Source organism: Oncorhynchus mykiss, chromosome 22, assembly GCF_013265735.2.
Source record: "Oncorhynchus mykiss isolate Arlee chromosome 22, USDA_OmykA_1.1, whole genome shotgun sequence".
Classification (NCBI taxonomy): Eukaryota; Metazoa; Chordata; class Actinopteri; order Salmoniformes; family Salmonidae; genus Oncorhynchus; species Oncorhynchus mykiss.
Genome location: NC_048586.1, coordinates 17,457,104 through 17,481,140, shown reverse-complemented (window position 1 = coordinate 17,481,140; position 24,037 = coordinate 17,457,104). Strand labels below are relative to the sequence as shown.

General features: G+C 43.9%; 1 protein-coding gene across 2 annotated transcripts in view; it reads left to right on the top strand.

Moving 5' to 3' along the window:
• Positions 1-24,037, top strand: part of LOC110502059 (glycerol-3-phosphate dehydrogenase, mitochondrial) — a 41,733-nt gene that overhangs the window by 5,076 nt on the left and 12,620 nt on the right. For both annotated transcript variants that reach the window (XR_005038795.1, XM_036958894.1), the window contains exons 2-15: positions 1,033-1,139; positions 1,725-1,896; positions 4,235-4,359; positions 5,504-5,601; positions 6,386-6,549; positions 10,485-10,649; positions 11,747-11,891; positions 12,849-13,042; positions 16,458-16,592; positions 16,885-17,060; positions 18,022-18,153; positions 18,815-18,973; positions 23,155-23,267; positions 23,578-23,656. Coding sequence is in view for 1 of the 2 variants with exons in the window: in XM_036958894.1 (XP_036814789.1) it covers positions 1,038-1,139; positions 1,725-1,896; positions 4,235-4,359; positions 5,504-5,601; positions 6,386-6,549; positions 10,485-10,649; positions 11,747-11,891; positions 12,849-13,042; positions 16,458-16,592; positions 16,885-17,060; positions 18,022-18,153; positions 18,815-18,973; positions 23,155-23,267; positions 23,578-23,656 (1,959 nt within the window). In the remaining variant the exon portion in view is untranslated. The remainder of the gene's footprint in view (positions 1-1,032; positions 1,140-1,724; positions 1,897-4,234; positions 4,360-5,503; positions 5,602-6,385; positions 6,550-10,484; positions 10,650-11,746; positions 11,892-12,848; positions 13,043-16,457; positions 16,593-16,884; positions 17,061-18,021; positions 18,154-18,814; positions 18,974-23,154; positions 23,268-23,577; positions 23,657-24,037) is intronic.

Here is a 24,037-nt window from a genome sequence, read left to right as displayed (position 1 = left end):
TTCTTTTGTACCTGTTTCCTCCAGCATCTTCACAAGGTCCTTTGCTGTTGTTCTGGGATTGATTTGCACTTTTCGCACCAAAATACATTCATCTCTAGGAGTCGGAACACGTCTCCTTCCTGAGCGGAATGACGGCTGCCTGGTCCCATGGTGTTTATACTTGCATACTATTGTTTGTACAGATGAACTTGGTACCTTCAGGCATTTGGAAATTGCTCTCAAGGATGACCCAGACTTGTGGAGGTCTACACATTTTTTTCTGAGGTCTTGGCTAATTTCTTTTGATTTTCCCATTATGTCAAACAAAGAGGCACTGAGTTTGAAGGTAGGCCTTGAAATACATCCACAGGTGCACCTCCAACTGACTCAAATGATCAGAAGCTTCTAAAGCCATGACATCATTTTCTGGAATTTTCCAAGCTATTTAAAGGCACAGTCAACTTAGTGTATGTCAACTTCTGACCCACTGGAATTGTGATACTGTGAATTATAAGTGAAATAATCTGTCTGTAAACAATTGTTGGAAAAATTACTTGTGTCGTGCACAAAGTAGATGTCCTAACCGACTTGCCAAATGTATAGTTTGTGAACAAGAAATTTGTGGAGTGGTTGAAAACTAGTTTTAATGACTCCGACATAAGTGTATGTAAACTTCCGACTTCAACTGTATATCTGTTTGGGCTTTTGCGGTCAATTTGCAGTCTCCAAATATTTGCAATTATGTTCTGTCCAACTGACCCTTCACTCAAGAAAAAATTGGCCCGTGGCTGAATCTAGTTGATTATCCCTGGGCTAGGCTCTGGTTGAGATTGATGGTTTCAGGAAAAAGTCACACACCAAACCACCACTGTTAGTCAGGTTACATTAGCCAACACAACACTAACGCCCTTGAGAGCAACATCCTGAACTTTGAGCAAACTGAACAAGCAAAAAATGAAGGGGTACGTTAATACCAACTGCTTTCAAATGCAGATTAGTATCATGACTAGTGATGTGTGTTTTTCTCAGTTCCAGTTGTATTTTGTCTTACAGGAGGCATGGCGATCCGAAAGGCAGTCAAAGGAACTGCTGCCGTAGCAAGTGGAGGCTTGGTAGCCTTTTATGGCCTTACACAGCTGACCGAATACAGGAAAAGACAGGTGAGCCTCTAGCGTCCACGTTGTTGAGATGCTACAGTGAAACTTGAAGACTGCATGTCAGCCAGGTCAAATACTGTATGTGCAGAAATCAGCTTACTTTTTGGTGACCTTGGTAATGTTTGTCCTTGTGGATCTCAATTTCTTGATGTATTAAAACGTTTATGTGTAGATTAGGCCCAGTTTTCAGCAGATGGTTTGGGAAGGTTAATCCCTTCCCTCCTAATAGATTACTTTACTTCATTTTTGTTTGGTGTAATGCTCTTTTATTGTACTTTACCATCTTAGCTTAACATATATGCATGTAGCATGCAGATTTTGCCATTAATCTAGATGGGCAATATTTTGAAATGGGTTGGGGTAGTAGGGAGATTGTAATAAATTAGCATGTGATTTATTGTTTTTTATTCCTTGGTAGGGTCTGAGTTTTTTTCCCCCACAGAAAATGCCTGGTTTCTTTTTTCCTAAATCCATCATAAAGAATGTGAAGACGTGCATAATAATGAAACACATTTATTAATGTGCACTGTCCCCTGGAGTCATATGACAATGAAATGGATGACTGGTTTGTTTGCGTGGATGGTCTAGGCCCGACTCTCGCGCGTGGAGGCGGTTGAACAGGTGAACATGGCCTTCCAAGACGAGCTCCCGTCCAGGCAAGCCCAGCTAACGGCCTTACGCGCCACCCAGGAGTTTGATGTTCTCGTTGTAGGGGGAGGAGCCACGGGCTCAGGTTGTGCCTTGGACGCTGTGACACGGGGTAAGTTGCCTTTTGCAGTCTTTGTGACTTGCAGTCTATCAGTTGTTCCTAATGCTTTAACTGTCCTTTCCCCTGCATGTCTTTTGCATGTGGATCATTTCTATCATCATGTTTTAGAATATCACCAACAAACAATACTCTGGGCTCATGGAATGACTAATCTCTGTAAAATAACTGCTAAGAAACATAGTGAAATTGGCTGATTGCTGTACATAAACTATGACCACTTCATTGTGGATATCACAAACTATTAAGGCAAAACTATTTTGATTAGTCTCACATTTTTCTCTCTCAAATTCGGATGAATCCCCTTTATTCAGCTTTCACAACAGCTGCAGTTTGAATCCGCATTTAGCAAGGACTTTGAGCTGCTGTACACTTTTGTTCCGGTCCCCCCTCACAGCAGCGATATTCTCTGTCCTGATGTTGCATAACCTTCTAGTCATGGTGCAGAAGCTGCCTCCAAGCCATCTCCCTGGGATTCAGCCTGTAAGGAGCTTCAGAAGCCAGCTACGGAGGCTGGAACTCCAGAATAGCTAGGATTGAATAGCTAGGATTCTTTTCCCCAGAAGAGACTAAGAGTCCAATCACCAAAGATTAAAATATGTCTCTTTCATTCCCCTGATGAGGGTTCCTCTTGCGGTTACCATTACATCCTAATCAATTATCTATGCTGCTCCAGTATCCCTGCACATGTAAATATGGTATCGGAACTGACTTTTCAAATATTTCCTGTATATAGTATGCTTACTTACAAGCCTTTAACCAACAATGCAGTTTAAGAAAATCTATTTAAGAAAATGTTTACTAAATAAACTAAATTTTTTAAATTAACTTAAAAAAAAAAAAAATTACGTCTGTGTGGTCATTTTATTAATTGTTCAGCAGTCTTATGGTTTGAGGGTAGAAGCTGTTAAGGAGCCATTTGGACCTAGACTTGACGCTCTGGTACCACTTACAGTGCGGGAGCAGAGAGAACAGTCTATGGCTTGGATGACTGTAGTCTTTGACAATTCTTTGGGGCCTTACTCTGACACCGCCTAGTATATAAGTCCTGGATGGCAGGAAGCTTGGCTTCAGTGATGTACTGGGCTGTACGCACTACCCTCTGTAGCGCCTTATTAATGTCGGATGCCGAGCAGTTGCCATAGCGGACGCTGATGCAACTGGTCAGGATGCTCTCGAAGGTGCAGCTGTATAACTATTCTCCTGAGGGGAAATAGGCTTTGTCGTGCCCTCTTCATGACTTTCTTGGTGTGTTTGGACCATGATAGTTTGTTGGTGATGTGGACACCAAGGACCTTGAAACTCTCAACCTGCTCCACTACAGTCCCTTCAATGTGAACGGGGGTGTGTTTGGCCCTCCTTTTCCTGTAGTTCACAAGCGTCTCCTTTGTCTTACTTACTTTATTGTGCATTTCATACTTCCAATTCGTATTTCTTGTGTGCATTGTTGGGTTATGAGTTTACAAGGAAGGCATTTCACTGTGCTTGTGCATGTGCCATTAAGGAAGGCATTTCACTGTGCTTGTGCATGTGCCATTAAGGAAGGCATGTCACTGTGCTTGTGCATGTGCCATTAAGGAAGGCATGTCACTGTGCTTGTGCATGTGCCATTAAGGAAGGCATGTCACTGTGCTTGTGCATGTGCCATTAAGGAAGGCATGTCACTGTGCTTGTGCATGTGCCATTAAGGAAGGCATGTCACTGTGCTTGTGCATGTGCCATTAAAACTTGAAACTTGGTTAGAGGTTTCTTTAAGCTGTTTTTCTCCTTTATCGATTTGACGGTCTAATGGTGAAATAGCAGGGGTTTTGTAAACCCCTGCCATATCCCACTTTCCTAATCCACATTTATTTCCCCCTTTTTTTTCTTTCAAAATTGGGATTTACGGTGTCTTTCTGTCAGGGACAGCAAACAAGCCTCTAATGGTGGGAGCGAGGAGCAGTTTCAATGTTAATGAATTCTCTGGAAGTCAAGACAATTTCTGCTCCAATATACTCTCCTTTTTGATAACAATATAATTACAAAAACATGATTAAGTAAAGTGATTTGTACAGTCTTTTTTATTACATGTTTTACTTGTTAGGTCCTTGAATTGTTATCAAACATTTGTACTCGTTTTTGTGGTTCATACCGTCGGTGTAATGAAAATGTTTGCAGTTTTTACCCAATGGAATATGTATGCCTGCACAATATTTCTCCCATCATCCATTATTACAGCAGTAGTCCATGCATATGAAAATAATGTGTGATGTATTCTAAACATTTGGGACAATAAGTAGCCAAATCTCAGCTTGCCGTTGATCTGTTGCCTCGGTTCCCTTCCCGCCGTCAGATCTTAAAACTGCCCTGGTAGAGCGAGACGATTTCTCATCTGGGACCAGCAGCCGGAGCACCAAGCTCATTCACGGAGGAGTCCGATATCTACAGAAAGCCATTGTGAAATTAGATTACGAACAGGTAAATGCTTCATTTTTTCTCTGCAGCTGACACTTATCCGGTGAATTCCTGGTCCGTCTGGTCATATTGCTTTATTTACCATCTGGAATCATTTTTCATTCAAAAAAAGGTCTTGACATGCTTGCCTTGAGTGAGTGCCTATGATTTTCTAAGTTATTTCAAAGAATTCCTACAACTGGGAAAGAGAGGAAGGAGTAGCTAGCGCCCCTGTCATTATCAAGACGGGAATTAGGCTAATACAGGAAATGTATATCAGAGTAATGGGAGGAATAAAGCATTTGGGCCTTCTTTTGTCTGTTTAATGTTAAGAAGAGTCACCCAGGTTCGAACTCAAATGTCACAGTTTTCTGTTACATTTCAGAGCACTTGAAGAATCTCATTATTTTAGGGCTGTGTGGGTTTTTTTTAAAGTATTTTTTTCCTATCTGTTTGAACATGCCTTGGAGGTGAGCTGGAGAAGGGGCCAATTAGTGTGATTGCAGGAAACATAACTGCAAAGTCAGAACCAGTGCAGCAAAGTACAGACTCCTCACCTACTCTACCAGCCAGCGAGGAAATGGAAAGCAAATTAAGGCAATTCATTCCATATTTGCTTTGGGCCGGCCACTTTGGTCATCCACGATAACAATAACATTTACACGTTTCTGTCTAGTAAATGATTAATCACCATTATACCATTTAAGTCCCTCACTTAAGAAGACATGACCCATGAATACTGTATATCTGTTAAAGAAATACAATGAACCTGATGTTACTGTATTTCATAGCACGCCATTAGGATTAAGGGGTTAAATGTCTATTTATTCACACTTAATGGTTATATTAGCTACTCTGATAGGAGTCAGTGTAGTTCAGTATTTTTTTCTCGCGTGACCTCAGCACTACCGTATTAGGCATTGAGAGAGAAAAAATATAACCAGTCTTCAGAAAGTGCTAAGTGGATAATGTTTTTAATTGTATCATTTTGCTCATTGTTTCATTTTTAAATTGTATAAATGGAATTGTTTAATTTCTTAAATGTTTTAAATATATATTTTTGTTCTGTGAAGCACGTTGCGTTGCGTTCCATGTCTGAAATGTGCTGTATAAATAAAGCTTGATTTGATTTGGATGTAATCCATTTTGATCTTCTTTTCTCCTCCAGTATATGATGGTGAAGGAAGCACTGCATGAGCGTTCCAACCTCCTGAATATCGCCCCTCATCTGACTGCACTTTTACCCATCATGCTCCCCATATACAAGTAAGAATAACCTCCAGTCTCCGCCTCTCACATCCTTTCTCACTACACATACCACCGAAAATACCACATGAAGCTGTAAACCTTTCACATAAAGTTTTGAAGATGGAGATAAGTTCACCTGAATGGCAATAAACTTTAAGACAATCACCCGGGGCTGGGAGGCCCATTGTGGGTATGGGTAAAATGGCTGATGGTCCACCTGTACCTGCTCACAATCTTACCATCTCACCCCAGCTCTCTGAGCCTTGTGTGAACTTAGGGGCTTGATTTGATTGGTGATGCCTGGTATCATGAGCATTAATTGCACATGACATTTAAGATCCTTCTCTGGTATTTAAAGCAGTGAACAGGTGTGTCTCATTACTGAAGGGTGTGGGAAAACCGGTTTGGCTTCCAGTGCTCTGCCATGCACTGCCTAAAGTCATCATGCCAACACAGACCCTATATCCGTCACACTCAGAAGTGCACATCTTATACCACCTACCTTCCCAATTCTATTATAGTCCATAAACCTCAGAATGTATTATCTACTGTATATTTAGCGTGAACCAAAAATACACTTACAGAATGACACCTAATTGATTCATAGTAAATCATCGGAACTTGATGACATCATCAAGTGGCACTTTCTTATGACCTTTTCTAATGATCTTTTTGATTACAGAATGTAGAAATGCAGCATTTTCACATATGTAGACACTGGTATGGTGCTGGAGATGTTGAACATGAGGCCAAAAAGTGGTGGAACTCCCCTTTTAATTGTAACTTTTCCACTGTGTGTGAGGTGGTGGCAGCTTCCCTACTACTGGGCAGGGATCAAGATATACGACCTGGTGGCTGGAGCCCAGTGCTTGAAGAGCAGCTACATCCTCACCAAGACCAAGGCTCTGGAGCTCTTTCCTATGTTGAAGAGAGACAAACTGGTCGGAGCCATTGTCTACTATGATGGTAAGCCGCAAACCTTTTCACCAAATATAGAACCACTGACCCAATCAGTCCTGCAAAAGAAAAGACTCTGCACCTTTTAAAGTCATTTTTTTCACAAAGAATCCTGTTTTGTAAGTGAAATCTGTGTCATTTAACATATATGATATAATTAAGCAATAAAGCACGAGGAGGTTTGGTATATTGCCAATATACCACGGATAAGGGCTGTTCTTAAGCACGACGAAACGAGGAGTGCCTGGATACAACCATGAACCATGGTACATTGGCCATATACCACAAACCCCCAAGGTGTTTCATTGCTATTAGAAACTGGTTACCAACGTAATTAGAACAGTAAAAAGTATGTTTTTGTCATACCGTGGTATATAGCACAGCTTTCAGCCAATCAGCATTCAGGGCTCGAACCACCCAGTTTATAATCCTGTATAGAATGTAAATTATTATTTTATCTCCTGAATCTTTTGTCTTTTATGTTCCTTCATAGAAATAACTCATTTTGCGTACACAGCAGTGTAATTGCTGGCTATGTGAGCGTAAACAAATTAGAAACAACGTGGTTTTAAGCAGAAAATAGCCAGTAGGCAATCCCTTGTTGTTTCCATCCAGTCCCAGGACCCCAGGACCCATCTTTCCTTCCGGCTATCCGTGCCGCGTGTTGGCATCAGAAAGACAAAGCATATGTTGATTGTTAGCCGGGGTGTACATAGCATGTCCTGTTTACTCAAGGTCTCCTACGTAGCCTCAAACTCCCAACTTGGTTTCTCCAGGCTATCTGTCAGACCTCATTAAACATTTGAGGATATGTGGATTCCCATGTACTGCAAAAAAAGGCAACATATTTCTAAGGGAATGTGGCTGCGATCTGAGCAGTGATCTATCTGTCAGCCTAACTCATTTAGCAGAAGTAAGTGGGAGAGAGGGTGTTATGCTGGAGCTATATCATTTAGCTCTGTTTTATAATATCACTTCTCCGTTTGGTTTTCTTCAATGTCAAAATACAATTTTACCTATTTATTTTTTTAAAAGCACTTCTCTAAATATCATACTATTTTGGTAAATGACTGAAACTTAAAAGGTGTAAAGACCTGGATGAAAATATTACGTTGTGTTGTATGTGTTAGGCTAGTTTGACAGACCATTTTTTCCCCCCCTTCTGTTATTCAATCGGTAACAATTATGGCAATGACATTTTAAAAGCTGACATTCCTTAGGTGGGATTGGGTTTTGACTGCTTCCGTTTATCTCCTCAGGATTCGTCAAGTCATCACGCTCACATAGTTTCAACATGTAGACATGCCTTAGCCTTAGATCATACAATTTAGTCCAAAATGATCAAATTGATTGGGGAACAACACACATGAGGAGCTATAGATCAAAATATTCCAACTGAAATGGATCCATTTCAAAGTTGATGGCAGTGAATACTATATATATATATATATATATATATATATATATATATATATATATATATATATATATATATATATATATATATATATATATTTGTTCTTAACTGATTTGCCTAGTTAATTTTTTAAAATATATATATTTAAATATATATATATATTATTTTTTTTAACTAGGCAAATCAGTTAAGAACAAATTCTTATTTAAAATGACGGCCTACCGGGGAACAGTGGGTTAACTGCCTTGTTCAGGGGCAGAACAACCTTCTTTTTTTTTTTTTACCTTGTCAGCTCGGGATTCGATCCAGCAACCTTTTGGTTACTGGCCCAACGCTCTAACCACTAGGCTGCTATGTCCTATGCAATATTACAGTATAGCTGTAATAAAGTGATATATGACAATTATTACACTTCATTATTTTCATATGCATTTTTTAGGAAATACAGACTCTTTGTGTGTGTTTATCTCCCCTCCCTTCGTTGCCCTCCTCTCCTTTAGCCAGAGGAGTCATTCGCAGAAGCGTCTGGGATAATAACTGCGTCCCCCGCTGTACCTGCAACAATTTAATTGGACAAGTCAGCCCAGCCAAGCATCTCTCTCTCTCATGACTGGAAGACATGATGTCATTATTGTCCCTGTCATTTTGCAGCATTTTGTCCAGCCATGGAGTTCCTCTCACTCCAATGAGTTTTGTACCTCCAGGAGGCGCGGATTATAGTGGAGGAGGAGGTACGGGGCTGTAGGGGAGGAGGCCGAGGCTCCCACTCAACTGTCTCTCCTCTAGGGAGACATGACACTCAGCTCCCTCCCTCCCTATGCTCATTATTGATGGCCTGCGCTTTAATGTTCAGATTATTTGTATTATGTATTATCATTATTAGCGTTATCAGATTCTAATCCCATTATTATAAATATGGCATAGTAATAATCCTTCGTTACGTTATCTGTCTAATCCTGGAACTAAGTCACATTGAACATTGTGGTGGTAAGTGTAGCTGTAATCGGATTATTTTAACATTGTGATGGATGTAGCTGTAATCTGGGCGATGCGAATGTGTGACTGGCAGCGGAGCTAGGCTCATAGCGGAGAGCTGTGGGTCATGAGGTTAGAGGTCAGCAGGGGGCTCAACAATCATCCAGGATCAGACACACTGACTGTACACCCACAGCACAGCACAGCACATGTTAGCCAACCATACACTCTAATGGTCATATTCAGCCTACAGAGATGAGGAAGTGGATTCTATGGTCCTCTTAATACATCATGGCAGGGTGCATACTCTTGTATGTAATTCATTCTAAAATGTGGCCTTTAAATGTGTTGTTTTCTCATGTTTTACTTTTTGTTTCCAATTAATGAATTTATTTTTCTTAGTGGTGGAATGGCTCGGAGCATGCGGTAGCATTAACCAGCAGAGCCTACCAGTTACCTAGCCTCTGGTTGTTCAAACCGCAAATAAATCAAGGCACAAAAGAACATTCCTGCAAAGTAACAACATTCTCTTCCCCTCAAGGCCAACAATGAGGACTTGAACCTCGCCTGGCAATAACAAATAGAAAGAAAGTCGCCCAAGACACCAACATTAAAAGTGATTAATCATCTCTGTTCTTTTCTCTACTTTGAACCAAAGGATTTTCCAGCGATAAATCTTCAAAGATGTACATAAGAATCCCTTCCTAATGAAACCGGGCTTTGTTCATTTGTCACCTTTTAGACCCTTTCATTTAAATTACAAAACTTATGACCTCCTGACTCTTGAATATAGATCTGAGTATATTCTCAAGCCAGCGAGGGATTAATCCATAAATCTTGATACCAGATTCCTCTCTTCATTAAAAGGATTCTGCGGAGGGATCTTCTGCTTTACAAGTAGATCCGTCACTGTCAGAATCCCGCTCCTGATGCTGATGGACCAGGGACATTGCAAATAATTATTTTCAATGATCATTTCCCCACATTTTGCATCCCTTTTGAAAAGGAGCAGTATTATTGATTGGTTGTAAGTAGATTTTGTCCTCACTTGACCTAGTCCTCTGTGTTTCCTAACTGGACCGCGTATTGTATCTGAACAATGTGTATGAAGTATACATATTATAGTGATCATGTTCCACGTAACTAAATTAGTGTCCTCATGTTTGCAGGCAGTGACGGCACACTCATGCATGTGGTGTGTACTGTATACAGAAATAAGCATGGGTTATTAGAGAACAGGTAATCAATTCCCAACCCTCCGTACTTGGTAGGTTTAACACTTTGACCAGCCCTGCCGAGCCCAGCCCGCTGTTGTTCTTGTGGAGCCCCCCAGCCCAGTGCAGGGTGGTGGGAGCTCCATAAGAACAGCACACACAGGCCAAAGGGCCACTGTGGCTTTAAGTGTGCTCCTTGTGTGGCCAGAGCAGCCATCCCACTGATGCAAAGTGACAGGGACAGATGTGACATATCGGTTCCGACACACTTCCATACCACCAGTCACAGGCTGGGGGTGACTCACATCCTCTCCCCTGGTCCTGTCCCCCCGCTGCAGGACAACACAACGACGCTCGAATGAACCTCGCCATCGCCCTCACTGCTGCCAGGTATGGGGCTGCCATAGCCAATTACACTGAAGTGGTGCACCTACTGAAGAGGGTAGATCCTCAGATGGGCAAAGAGAGGGTCTGTGGAGCGCGCTGCAGGGACGTGATCACAGGTGAAACTACAGCTACAAAGCCGCTGCTTCCGCCCTTCCTCCCTGCCCCCTAGCACTCACCACAGGGCGTCAGCTCTCAGAGCCTGCCTGTTAGGTAGCCCTGTTAATCAGTGGTATTTTGCACATAGTCATCGCAGATCTAATGTGGGGCTTTAATATTTTATAAGCATTTTATGGTGTAGAGAGCTCCTTCCGATCTGCTAGCAATATAATATGGAATTAGCGTACTCCAAATGGCCTAACTTACCTTTTTAAATGTCACGCATAGCAGTGGCTTTGTAGGAATAAAACATAACCAAGATTTGAGGGTCTCAACACATGACTGCCCCCTGATGTTTTGAAAGATATGTGTGCTTTCTTTCTTTCTGAAGAAGAAACGGCTCACTTTCTTTGGTGTGAGAGAGAGGCCTCACAAGTAAAGTGCTTGTAAGAGTACTTTGAATCACTATTTGGCGCTAATTCAGTTGACTCTATTCCTGTTTCTCTCTACGATGTGAATGTGTCAGGTGTTACAATTATATGCTTGAAAATTCGTACAAAATGTCATTTCTATGTCGCTCAGTTTAGCTTTTCGCTACTTTCGTTATGACATGGTGTCACAAGTCAAATTAGGAGGGTAGTCCGTTCTTTTAAGTCGTTGTCAAAACAGATTATTTAGCATCATCGTGCTACGTTTGATATGGGCCCCATTGTAAAGGCTCGTCAACACCAGGCAGCACATTAACAAACATGGTCTGCATCCCAAATGGTACCCTAATCCCTACATGGTGCACTACTTCTGATCAGCGCCCTATAGGCCCTGGTCAAAAGTAGTGCAGTAAATAGGGAATGGCATGCCATTTGGGATGCATACATTTCCCTGTGCGCATTAAAAGCACTCCCTCGCACACTGCCTCTTGGGCTGCACTTTGACACAAAGAGGCGAGAGGGAAATTAGGTATGTCTGGTTCCTATTAATTACAGTCTTCTGAAGTCTCCCATGGACACACGCGAGCCACTCTATTACGGAAGGGGTGTTGGCTGATAAATTAATAATCCCGGTTGTCACTGGGTACAGATGAATGGCCCCTGGTGATTGATGCTGTTTTCTTTCATAGGGCAGGAATTTGATGTCAGAGCCAAATGTGTTATCAATGCCACGGGACCTTTTACCGATGCACTGCGGAAAATGGATGATCAGAAGAACCCCAACATCTGTCAGCCCAGTGCTGGGGTGCACATCGTCATCCCGGGCTATTACAGGTAACAAACGACGCCCCCTTTCGTCACCCCCCCCCCCCCCCCCCCCCCCCCCCCCCCCCCCGCATCACTGCATCATTAGCGCCTGGCTGATCAATTCATTAGCACCATCGGCTGAGCCACGAGACAGGGACAGCCAGGACAAAACATAGGCACTCTTACGATACAAGACGCTCTTGCATGGATGGTTCAGAACAAGTGCTTGGTGCTGAGGGGTTCTGTTCAGGGGAATCATGTCTCTTTGTGTTTCGTCACACTCCCTGTTAGGTCGAAAAGGCCATTTAGATGAGTTTAATCAAGCTAACAGATGGCGTTGTATGCCGTTTATCTCCAGATGAATATGGATTTTTTGAAGAGAGCTGTTGGCCTACTCAACCAGACTTTCCTGTAATGCCTACACTTTTAGGAAAAAAGGTGATATCTAGAACCTAAAAGTCCCCATAGGAGAACACTTTGAAGAACCCTTTTTGGTTCCAGGTAGAAGCCTTTTACACATGGGGTTCTACATGGAACCAAAAAGGGTTCTCCTGTGGGGACAGCCGAAGAACCATTTTGGAATCCTTTTTTCTAAGAGTGCTGGTTTTCTTGTTGATGCATGTTATTTGTGTTTGCAGGGCAACAAAAAGTGCCCCCCCCCCCCACCCCATTTCCCGCCACCTCTACCCCTCCCCTGTTTCCTGTATTAAATTGAGTCAGTACCGTGTGCATGTGTTTTAAACAGGACAATATGAGTGCTATGCTGTCGCTGGAACTATACAGGAGCAGTGGTGTAGCTGGAATTGAAACCAGCAGAATTAATCTCCTGGAAAGACCGTTGACAGGAGCCTGATTATGGGGTGTCCCCCAGTCGGCCCGCTCACGACCCCCAGCAGACCAAAGGTTAATGCAGTCTTCTTGTTTGCTTCCCCCACTCTACTTCCACCACACCCCCTCCACCACACCCCTGCACCCTACCTTCAGTCCAGACAACATGGGGCTCCTGGACCCAGCCACCAGCGACGGACGCGTCATCTTCTTCCTGCCCTGGGAGAAGATGACCATCGCCGGGACCACGGACACGCCCACGGAGATCACACCGCACCCCATCCCCATGGAGGAGGACATCAACTTCATCCTCACGGAGGTCCGCAACTACCTCAGCCCCGATGTCGAAGGTGACTATGACCTGCGATGACCTGCTTATGGTTTCTCCGAGGGATTCACAGTGCAGGAGTAGAAGATCTCTACTATAATCATGAATTGACATTTCTTTACCAAACTTTTGATAATGCAATATGCGTTATCTATATAATAACTCAATTAGCCAGTTATATCTTTATAATAACTGGAATATCCAGTCATTTTAGAAGTCTGGATCGTTTTGTAAAAATGATTTACCAGTGAAATGCTTGTATTCTATACAGCATTTTTCCCCCAAGTCAATCTTCCATGAGGTGATGGACAGGAAGGCCATGATGCTGAAGTTATAAAGGTAGCAATGTCAACACATACGGTATTTCCTTTACAAGCCATGAATCACTCGTGTGCTATACTTTTACACTTACGGCACTATAATGACGTTACAATCATACCTAATTCATAACAGACATTTATGATAATAAATACACGTCCGGCAATCTCACAGTATTCCCCCCCCCCCCCCCTCTAGATTTACAAATAGCTGATGGAGCAAGCAGCTGACTGGTATAAATGGGCTAATGTGATGGCAGTGTAGCACAGTGTAGGACTTCCTCCAGATATTAATTCATCAGGCGGCCACAGAGTGCAGACAGATACAAATTCCTGCTTTAATTATGTATGGGGACCTGCAGTCGAGAAACAGGAGACATCAACCAACAACACTCTGAGGATTTCTTATCGGAACTTTGTGAAGCCCTATTTCATTTCGTCCATAGTTGTTTTGTTTCCTTCGACTATAATGCACTGCTGCTTGTTGTTTCCCTAAACACTTAGGACAAAATAGATTATCTGCTTTCTACTCACTATACCTCCACATGGGAGGTTTGTTATGAATAAGTGAAAAATAACCAATACCACATTAAATTATATTGTTTTCGATTTGCGATTTTTATGAGACCTTCCTGGAGCCCTTATTATGTATTTTGTATATGTTTTTCCGATTTGGGGCCTCTGATGGCCTTGCCGATTGACTAGTTTATCAAAACCCAGGGAGACTTTATTAAATGAAGGACCGTTGGGTGTCTAAACAGAATGCAGTGCTATTGATTTTGGAGAAGTGGTCTAATTGTTTTCAGTGCACAAGGGGTTGTCGAGATTATTTGATTGATTAGCTTGATTCTAGTCTACATCCACATCCTCTCCTGGCCAGCCAATCTAATGGCACAGTAATGCCAAAGCACTGCATTCTCCATCATTATTTTCCATCTATCTATATCCAGCAAAAGATTTACCCCAAAAAGTTTTTGCACATTTCCTACTCATTAGCTGCCAGCTTTCCTTCTACCAAGACCTTGAGACAGTAGAGAGGTGGCACCTGTACAGTACAGTAGCTCTGTCTGTATGGAGCGTATGGAGGAGGACTATGTGTCATGGTGGCTCTGCGACTCAGGTCTCAGACCAGCGTCCGGGCAGCTCCATGCTGCAGCCAGCATGCTCTGTGCTCTGGACGGCCCGCCAGGCTGACATGTGGCGTATGTCTGGGCGAGACCCTGTCTCCCCAAGTCCTGTGGTCACAGTCGGAGCAGAAGACCCTACGGCCTGAGAACAAAAAAAACACAAGTGTGAAGCGATGGAGCCGGAGGCCATGAGGGAGCGGACTTTTCTCCTCCGTCTCATCTCTCCGTCCTTGCCTGTGGACGTGCTGGGGCTCCAGACGTAGAGTCTCCAGTAATTCTGAACGGCAGAGGAAAGGAGAAGAGGAGGATCTTTCCAGGGGGGATTTGTCACATTATGTGGCGGTGACACCTCAGAGGAGACATAGTGGCCTGGAGTGGACAGGCAGTGTCTCCTCAGTCCTTTCCTCCAGTCTTTCCCGTAAGGAAGTGGTCTCCATGGCTTCTCACAGTCACACCAACCTCTGAGTGACACCCAGCAGACAGTTCCAGATCCCTACTGGAACCAAACCTGGGTTCAATTACTGTTTGAAATAATTTCAAATACTTTAGCTGGGCTCGATTGAGCTTGCCTGGCACAATGGAACCAATAGAATAGTCATAAAACTGCAAATACCACCCATCTGGCACTCCAAGCAGGCTAAATCAATTGCTAATGGTGTTTAAAAGATTTAAAATAGTTTTGAACCCAGGTCTGACTGTAACAGGACCGTACCAGTAGCACACCCCTGGCCTGCTGTTGCTGCAGCTGAAGCACTGGGCCTGCTTTGTTCCTCTACTGCAGTACGGACTGGACTCCGTTATGTCCCAAATGGCACCCTATTCCCTATATAGTACTCTACTTTGGACTTGGGCCCATTGGGCTCTGGTCAAAAGTAGTGCACTATATAGGGAATAGGTTTCTATTTGGAATGCACCCTCTCTCGGCATGGTGGAATGTTTCCACACGGCCTCCATTCCCTGATAATGAGTCATCCCAACAAAGGACCCGTCAGTTCAACTCATATTGTCTCTTATAATCCAAAAATGGCACTCTTTTTCATATTGTATCCTTCACATCCCAGACAACCCACATTTCTGCGTGGAAGAATATGTCCTTTGTTCATAGCCATACTTTTGAGGAAGGGTAAATGTATATGTTTTCAGTGTGAGTTGAATAGTTTTTAGGTATGAATCAATCTCAGCAAGACTTTTGAGGCTGTCCTAATATGGACACCATACTGGACTAGAAAGTATACCCACAAAGTTGAAGTCAATCAGACTGAGTCGGTGAACTCTTGAATGCAGCCAGCAGGTCCCCTATGTTGAATACAGCAAGAGTTGGAGACCGAGCGGGCTGTTTCCCTATTCCCCTATATTGTGCACTAGTTTTGACCAGAGCCCTATGGGACCTGGTCGAAAGTAGTACACTAAATAGGGAACAGGATTCCATTTGGGTTGCAACCAGAGATGTTGTTTATCATGCATAGCTCTCACTTTGCACCGCCGTACAAATTAGCTTTGTCTCTATCTGCTCCCCTTTTACTGCCCATGTGAGGCCTTCAGCCCCATAGCTACTCAGCTGTCATAAATGTTTAAAAAATGCCCTTTGATAACGAGTTTGTCATTGTTTTATTCAGAAATATCAACCAGCCCATTATAGTGGCAGCTATTTTTTCAATCGATACACAACAGCATATTAATATTTAATTCTTTATATGTCACCGCGATATGGAGAGAGCGGCTGTTGTGGCGTATGAGTTGGAAGTCATTTATTTTCTAGCAGTAGAGGAGCGAGGTGTTATTTAGGCGTGCAAGGATTCCACTAGCTGTCCATCACTCTCATAGCTTTGTGTTTCTCCTGCTTTGTGTGTGTGTGTGTGTGTGTGTGTGTGTGTGTGTGTGTGTGTGTGTGTGTGTGTGTGTGTGTGGGTGTGTGGGTGTGTGTGTGGGTGGGTGGGTCGGTGGGTGTGTGGGTGTGGTGTCTCACTCTGTCTGGACTCTTTGTCCTGTGCAGTGAGGAGAGGAGATGTCTTGGCAGCCTGGAGTGGTATTCGTCCGCTGGTCACAAACCCCAACTCCAAGGACACTCAGTCAATCTGCAGGAATCATATTGTCCACATCAGTGACAGCGGACTGGTCACCATCGCTGGTTAGTCTGTACAGTCAAATGTTTCACTGCATTTTATCAATACTAATCATGCTGTACATGTAACTTACTCTGTGTGAGATAATATAGGCATATACTTGAATTGCAGCACTAACAAGTCTATTACAGATAGTGTGGTAATAACACCATATTAGCACAAGTCTATTACAGATAGTGTGGTAATAACACCATATTAACACAAGTCTATTACATATAGTGTGGTAATAACACCATATGAACACAAGTCTATTACACGTAGTGTGATAATAACACCACATTTTAAATCCTTGTCTAGGTGGGAAATGGACAACATATCGCTCCATGGCGGAGGATACCCTGGATGCTGCAGTCAAGGCCCATAACCTTTCTGCTGGCCCCAGTAAGACAGTGGGCCTGATGCTAGAGGGAGCTAAAGACTGGACTCCTACCATGTACATCCGCCTGGTACAGGACTATGGCCTGGAGGTGGAGGTGGGCACAACTACTAGTTGCAAAATTCTGTTAACTTTCCCAACATTCCCAGGTTTTTCTGAAATCCTGGCTGGAAGATTCCCGAAATCAGGAAGGAATAAGCAGAAGGTCCGGAATCCTCCACCTAGGGTTTCTGGAAAACCTGGGTATTTAAAAAAAGTTACCAATCATTTTAGGTAGTTGTAATGATTTATTGAGGTGCCAACTTTAAAGTAATGGTCTGCCATAATTGTATGACATCAATTTGTAGGAGGATACTAATGAATAGTCAGGCCCATTTGTAAAGCTGAATTGAATGGCTCCTTTGGTACATGAGTCCACACAATCCCGGAAGCTGCTGTCAAATGAAGATTGTGCCATCAGTATCCTGACATCCCAATGATGAGCCACATGTGTTCATCTTGGCCAATGAGTGAATTGAACACCAGTGCTTTTAGCACAGTGGATTAACAGTGCAGCTTGCACTCTCTCTGTCTCTGCACCACTCAGACACATCTCCAGGACAGTCCACGCCATGTTAGACTTCAAATGAACTGTACAATGACCTGCAAATGACAAGCCGAGAGAGTTGCAGCCCCCTGTGACTTAGTGTGAATGAGATTTAACCCTTCGTTAGCGCGGAATAGGGAAGAAAGCCTAATCTATGATCCTGATGTTGCCGGAATGTTTAAAAAGGTCAATGTGCTGATATTTTTGACAGCGTGTGACCTTTAGTGGAAAAAAAGTAACCAAACCGGTTGAATTGAAATAACTTCTTCTTTGTTTAGTTCTGGCACATAATGTATCACAGTCAAAGCATGCTGTCTCCTCTGCAGCCATCTCCACCATGAGTGACTCGACTGTTAATACATCATATTGATCTCATATCAAAAGGTGCTGTTTAAGTGCAATGGATTTCCCAGGGAACATTGGCCCATTCTGTTTGGATTTTAACTGGATTGCAAATGTGTGTGGTGTCCAGGTGGCCCAACATCTGGCCTCTTCCTACGGAGGGAGGGCTTACGAGGTCGCCAAAATGGCCCATGTCACCGGCAAACGATGGCCCATTGTCGGCAAACGCCTCGTATCTGAATTCCCCTACATTGAGAGTGAGGTATGTATGTACATTATATCCAGGGCTGCAAAATTCCAGTCACTTTCCCCAAAATTCCCAACCGGGAATTCTGGGAAACATAGGAAGTTACTGTAGTTAAAGACATGCTCCGGTACTTTGGCATATTTTTTTAACATCCCACTTTGGGCTAGGTGTGTGAGTGTGTAGTTCATACATGCATAATCTATGAGCAGAATGACTGTTTTACCTCAATTAGCCACAAAATCCCTAGTTTGAAAGCAAATGTTTTCTTGAAGCTGTGCCTCGCTATTTTCCCTACATTTCCCCTCACCTGGGTCAGTCCCCTAGCAATTCGAGTTCTAGAAAATGAGCTTCAGCCCCTCGCATTTGAATGACTGCTAGCAAGAGGCCTGCCCAGCGTTATCCAATGAGTTTGCTGGGTGGGCCCAATGGCTCAGTGGACACAGCAGAGAGAGAGAGAGAGATCAGTGCACATATCTGCACATACAGTATGTGACACAGTACGCAATTTTCAGGGACCACTTTTGGCTAGCGAGTGCTACTTTCAGAACTACTTGCTAAAAATAATACAAAAGTACCTTTTGTACTTTAACTCCTAATCAACAGAGCTAAAAGAAGAGTGAATAGGTGAATGACCAGAGGTGCATAAAATGTAGACTAAGCATTATATTGTTTCCAGGTCCAGTATGCCATTAAAGAGTATGCGTGCACGGCCATTGATGTGATCGCTAGGCGCACGCGGCTGGGCTTCCTGAACGTGCAGGCGGCCGAGGAGGCCCTTCCACGCATCGTAGACATCATGGGAAAGCAGCTGACGTGGAGTGAGCAGAGGAAGAGGGTGAGCTGCACCACTCTCTCACAGTAGGATTGCAAACTTCCAGAAACTTTCCAGAAAATTCCCAGGTTTTCCAGAAATCCAGGTTGTAGGATTTCCTTCTAATTTCCTTCTGATTCCAGAAATCTTCAAACTGGGATTCCTGGAAAACATAGATATTTTGGGAAAGTTACTGGAATTTTGCAACCCTATTTCACAGACAAAACCACTGCATTCAAACCGCCACATCTTTCCTTAACCCATTTGTACAGTATACAATCGATATGTAAGAAAATTCCTATTGACTGGCACCATTCCCAGTATCTCTCTCCCATCCCGTCACTGATTTTCCCGCTCGGATATTCCCGCACGTGCATTTTGATCGACCTCACATTAACTTGGGATACGTTTGGTCTTTATTAAGAGCCATAAATTGGGTTTGGTCATTACCATAGGTTAATTATGGAGGTTTGCTTTATGCTGTTGCTACATTCACACTGTAATCATATGCAGCTAACAAAAGCCAATTACTGCTGGGGTATCCCCTAAATAGGTATTGTTTTGATATTTCTATTCCAGTCTAGGTTTTGTTTGTATTGGACTATTAATAGAGAAATGCCTAACTAGAGCTTTGATACAGTTTGATTCTCATGAATTCAGATGGGGCCTCACCCTTCCTCTAATTCTCCTTCTACATTGAACTTTAGCCCAGTTATGGAGTGATTCTTGCCTGCAATCCTTAGAGCACCTTTACCAATCCATGACAAGTCACATTCAAAGCAAACCGGTGTTGAATGTGAACGTATTAATTCACCACTATGGATAACTGACCCCTGTTTTTACAGTTTTTAGGTTGAGAAGGTATTTAGAAAGCCACTAACCTACAGCAGTCGTGGTAGATTGCAGGCCACCTGTTTGTATGTGGGTGTCTGAGTGTCTGCTATGTGATCAATGTGTGCTAATGGAAGTAGTGCTAGTGCTGCTGTGATGAACGTCTGGTATTCTAATGGGCCATCAAATCGTATTGGTCACATACACATGCTGAGCAGATGTTATTGCGAGTGTGGTGAAATGCTTCTGCTTCTAGATCTGACAGTGCAGCAGTATGTAACAGGTAATATCTAACAATTCCACAACAAAACCTAATACCCACAATCTAGTAAAGGACTGGGATAAGAATATATAAATATAAAATATATGGATGAGCAGTGACAGAGCGGCTAAAATGCAATGGATATTACAGAATAGATAGTATAGTATACAAATCAAATCAAATGTATTTATAAAGTCCTTCTTACATCAGCTGATATCTCAAAGTGCTGTACAGAAGCCCAGCCTAAAACCCCAAACAGCCAGCAATGCAGTTGTAGAAGCACGGTGGCTAGGAAAAACTCCCTAGAAAGGCCAGAACCTAGGAAGAAACCTAGAGAGAATCCAGGCTATGAGGGGTGGCCAGTCCTCTTCTGGCTGTGCCGGGTGGAGATTATAACAGAACATGGCCAAGATGTTCAAATGTTCATAAATGACCAGCAGGGTCAAATAATAATAATCACGATGGTTGTCGAGGGTGCAACAGGTTAGCACCTCAGGAGTAAATGTCAATTGGCTTTTCATAGCCGATCATTCAGTGTCTCTACCGCTCCTGCTGTCTCCTAGAGAGTTGAAAACAGCAGGCCTGGGACAGGTAGCACGTCCGGTGAACAGGTCAGGGTTCCATAGCCGCAGGCAGAACAGTTGAAACTGGAGCAGCAGCCCGGCCAGGTGGACTGGGGACAGCAAGGAGTCATCAGGCCAGGTAGTCCTGAGGCATGGTCCTAGTGCTCAGGTCCTCCAAGAGAGAGAAAGAAAGAAAGGAGAGAAAGAGAGAACGAAAGAGAGAGAGAATTAGAGAGAGCATATATAAATTCACACAGGACACCGGATAAGACAGGAGAAATACTCCAGATATAACAGACTGACCCTAGCCCCCCGACACATAAACTACTGCAGCATAAATACTGGAGGCTGAGACAGGGGGGGTCGGGAGACATGATACCCCCGGACAGGGCCAAACAGGCAGGATATAACCCACCCACTTTGCCAAGCACAGCCCCCACACCACTAGAGGGATATCTTCAACCACCAACTTTCCATCCTGAGACAAGGCCGAGTATAGCCCACAAAGATCTTCGCCACGGCACATCACAAGGGGGGGCACCAACCCCGACAGGAAGATCACGTCAGTGACTCAACCCACTCAAGTGACACAACCCCCCTTAGGGACGGCATTGAAGAGCACCAGTAAGCCAGTGACTCAGCCCCTGTAATAGGGTTAGAGGCAGAGAATCCCAGTGGCGAGAGGGGAACCGGCCAGGCAGAGACAGCAAGGGCGGTTCGTTGCTCCAGTGCCTTTCCGTTCACCTTCACACTCCTGGGCCAGACTACACTCAATCATAGGACCCACTGAAGAGATGAGTCTTCAATAGACTTAAAGGTTGAGACCGAGTCTGCATTTCTCATGGCAGACCATTCCATAAAAATGGAGCTCTATATGAGAAAGCCCTGCCTCCAGCTGTTTGCTTAGAAATTCTAGGAGTTCAAATCCGTAAGGAGGCCTGTGTCTTGTGACCGTAGTGTACGTGTAGGTATGTACGGCAGGACCATATTTTAATTTAATTGTACCTTTATTTAACTAGGCAAGTTAAGAACAAATTCTTATTTTCAATGACGGCCTAGGAACAGTGGGTTAACTGCGTGTTCAGGGGCAGAACGACAGATTTGTACCTTGTCAGCTCGGGGATTTGAACTTGCAACCTTCCGGTTACTAGCCCAACGCTCTAACCACTAGGCTACCCTGCCGCCCCATATACAGTATACAGTATATACATATGAGATAAGTAAAGTGACTAGTGTTCCATTTAAAAAAAGTAGCCAATGATATCAAGTCTGTATGTAGGCAGCCTCCTCTCTGTGCTAGTGATGGCTGTTTAACAATCTGATGGCCTTGAGATATAGGCTGTTTTTCAATCTCTCTGTCCCAGCTTTGATGCACCTGTACTGATCTCGCCTTCTGGATGGAAGCGGGGTGAACAGGCAGTGTCTCGGGTGGTTATTGTCCTTGGTGATATTTTTTGGCTTTTATTATTTTTTTGCCTTCCTGCAGTTGCCGTACCAGGTGGTGATGTAGCCCGACAGTATGCTCTCGATTGTGTATCTGTAAAAGTTAGTGAGGGTTTTCGGTGACAAGACACATTTTTTTAGCCTCCTGAGGTTGAAGAGGCGCTGTTGTGCCTTCTTTACCACACTGTCTGTGTGCGTGGACCATTTCAGTTTGTCTGTGATATGTACAGTGAGGAACTTAAAACTTTCCACCTCCTCCACTGCTGTCCCGTCGATGTGGATAGGGGGGTGCTCCCTTTGCTGTTTCCTGAAGTCCACGATCATCTATTTTATTTTGCTGACATTGAGTAAGAGGTCATTTTTCTGACACCACACTCCAAGGGCCCTCACCTCCTCCCTGTAGGCTGTCTCGTCGTTGTTGGTAATCAAGCCTACCACTGTTGTGTCATCTGCAAACTTGATGATTGAGTTGGAGGCGTGCATGGCCACGCAGTCGTGGGTGAACATTATAGGAGGGGACTGAGAACGAACCCTTGTGGGGCCCCAGTGTTGAGGATCAGCAGAGTGGAGATGTTGTTTCCTACCTTCACCACCTGGGGGTGGCCCGTCAGGAAGTCCAGGACCCAGTTGCACAGGGCGGCGTCAAGACCCAGGGACTCAAGCTTAATGATGAGTTTGGAGAGTACTTTGGTGTCGAATGCAGAGCTGTAGTCAGCAGCATTCTTACATAGGCATTCCTCTTGTCCAGATGGGATAGGGCAGTGTGCAGTGTGATGGCGATTGCATCGTCTGTGGACCTATTCAGGCGGTAAGCAAGTTAAAGTGGGTCTAGGGTGACAGGTAGGGTGGAGGTGATATGATCGGCTGACTAGTCTCTCAAAGCACTTCATGATGACAGAAGTGAGCACGGGGCGACAGTCATTTAGTTCAGTTACCTTGGCTTTCTTGGGTACAGGAACAATGGTGGCCATCTTGAAGCATGTGGGGACAGCAGACTGGGATAGGGATTGATTGAATATGTCCGTAAACACACCAGCCAGCTGGTCTGCCCATGCTCTGAGGACTCGGCCAGGGCCTTCACCTTCCTGTTATGTGTATTCCTGTAGGAGGAGCTATCTGCAGCCAAACAGTTCCTGTATTATGAGATGGGCTACAAGGCTCGCTCAGAGCAGCTGACCGACACCTCCGAGATCACCCTCACTCCTGCTGAGGTGGGCAGGTAAGACAGACAGGCTGGTGCAGAACCATCGCGGAGTGTTCACACTCCCTGCTCCCAACACAAATGTGACTTCCCACCGGAGACCGGGGTTCAAGCCCGGAATCGACCCTTCCAACTATCCCGTTTGTATCCCCTTTGTAACTTCCAATCTGTCTAAATAAAGCTTTTACATATATTTGAAAAAGACACAGACGGACTTCACACTACTGTGCCCTTCTCCTCCCCTCTCCTCTCCTCCCCTGTCTGTCTCAGAGGGCTAGCCTAGCACCGACCCAACAGCCACCCACCACTTCCTTTCTTCTGTCAACAGGTATATGAAAAGGTTCCACAAGTTTGACAAAGAAAATAAGGGCTTCATCACCACCGTGGATGTTCAGCGGGTATTAGAGGTAACGAATGATGCTCAGTCTCATGTTGCGTTTCCCTTTGTCCTCTCCGCTGGAGTGTGTGTGTGCAATTAGTGTGCATTTGTCAGGCCTGTAGAAGGAGTATCAGATTTCTCTGCTTTAATATAACCACGGTGCGCCACAACACAGCGTTGCTCTGATGGTCCTTTTTTAGTTCAGTAACCATGACACTCCGTTGCTCAGTCACACGACAGCAGCGCTCCCTCCAACTGATCATGAGCATGAGGAGCTGTTGGGCTAATTATAAGTATGAGTTGACATAGCATTGTCAAATGATGTTTGAAGTATAATTCAGGCCATTTAACATGTGATGTTCATGTGCTCTTAACCTTATCACACTCTTAGGTAATAGTAATAGTAGTA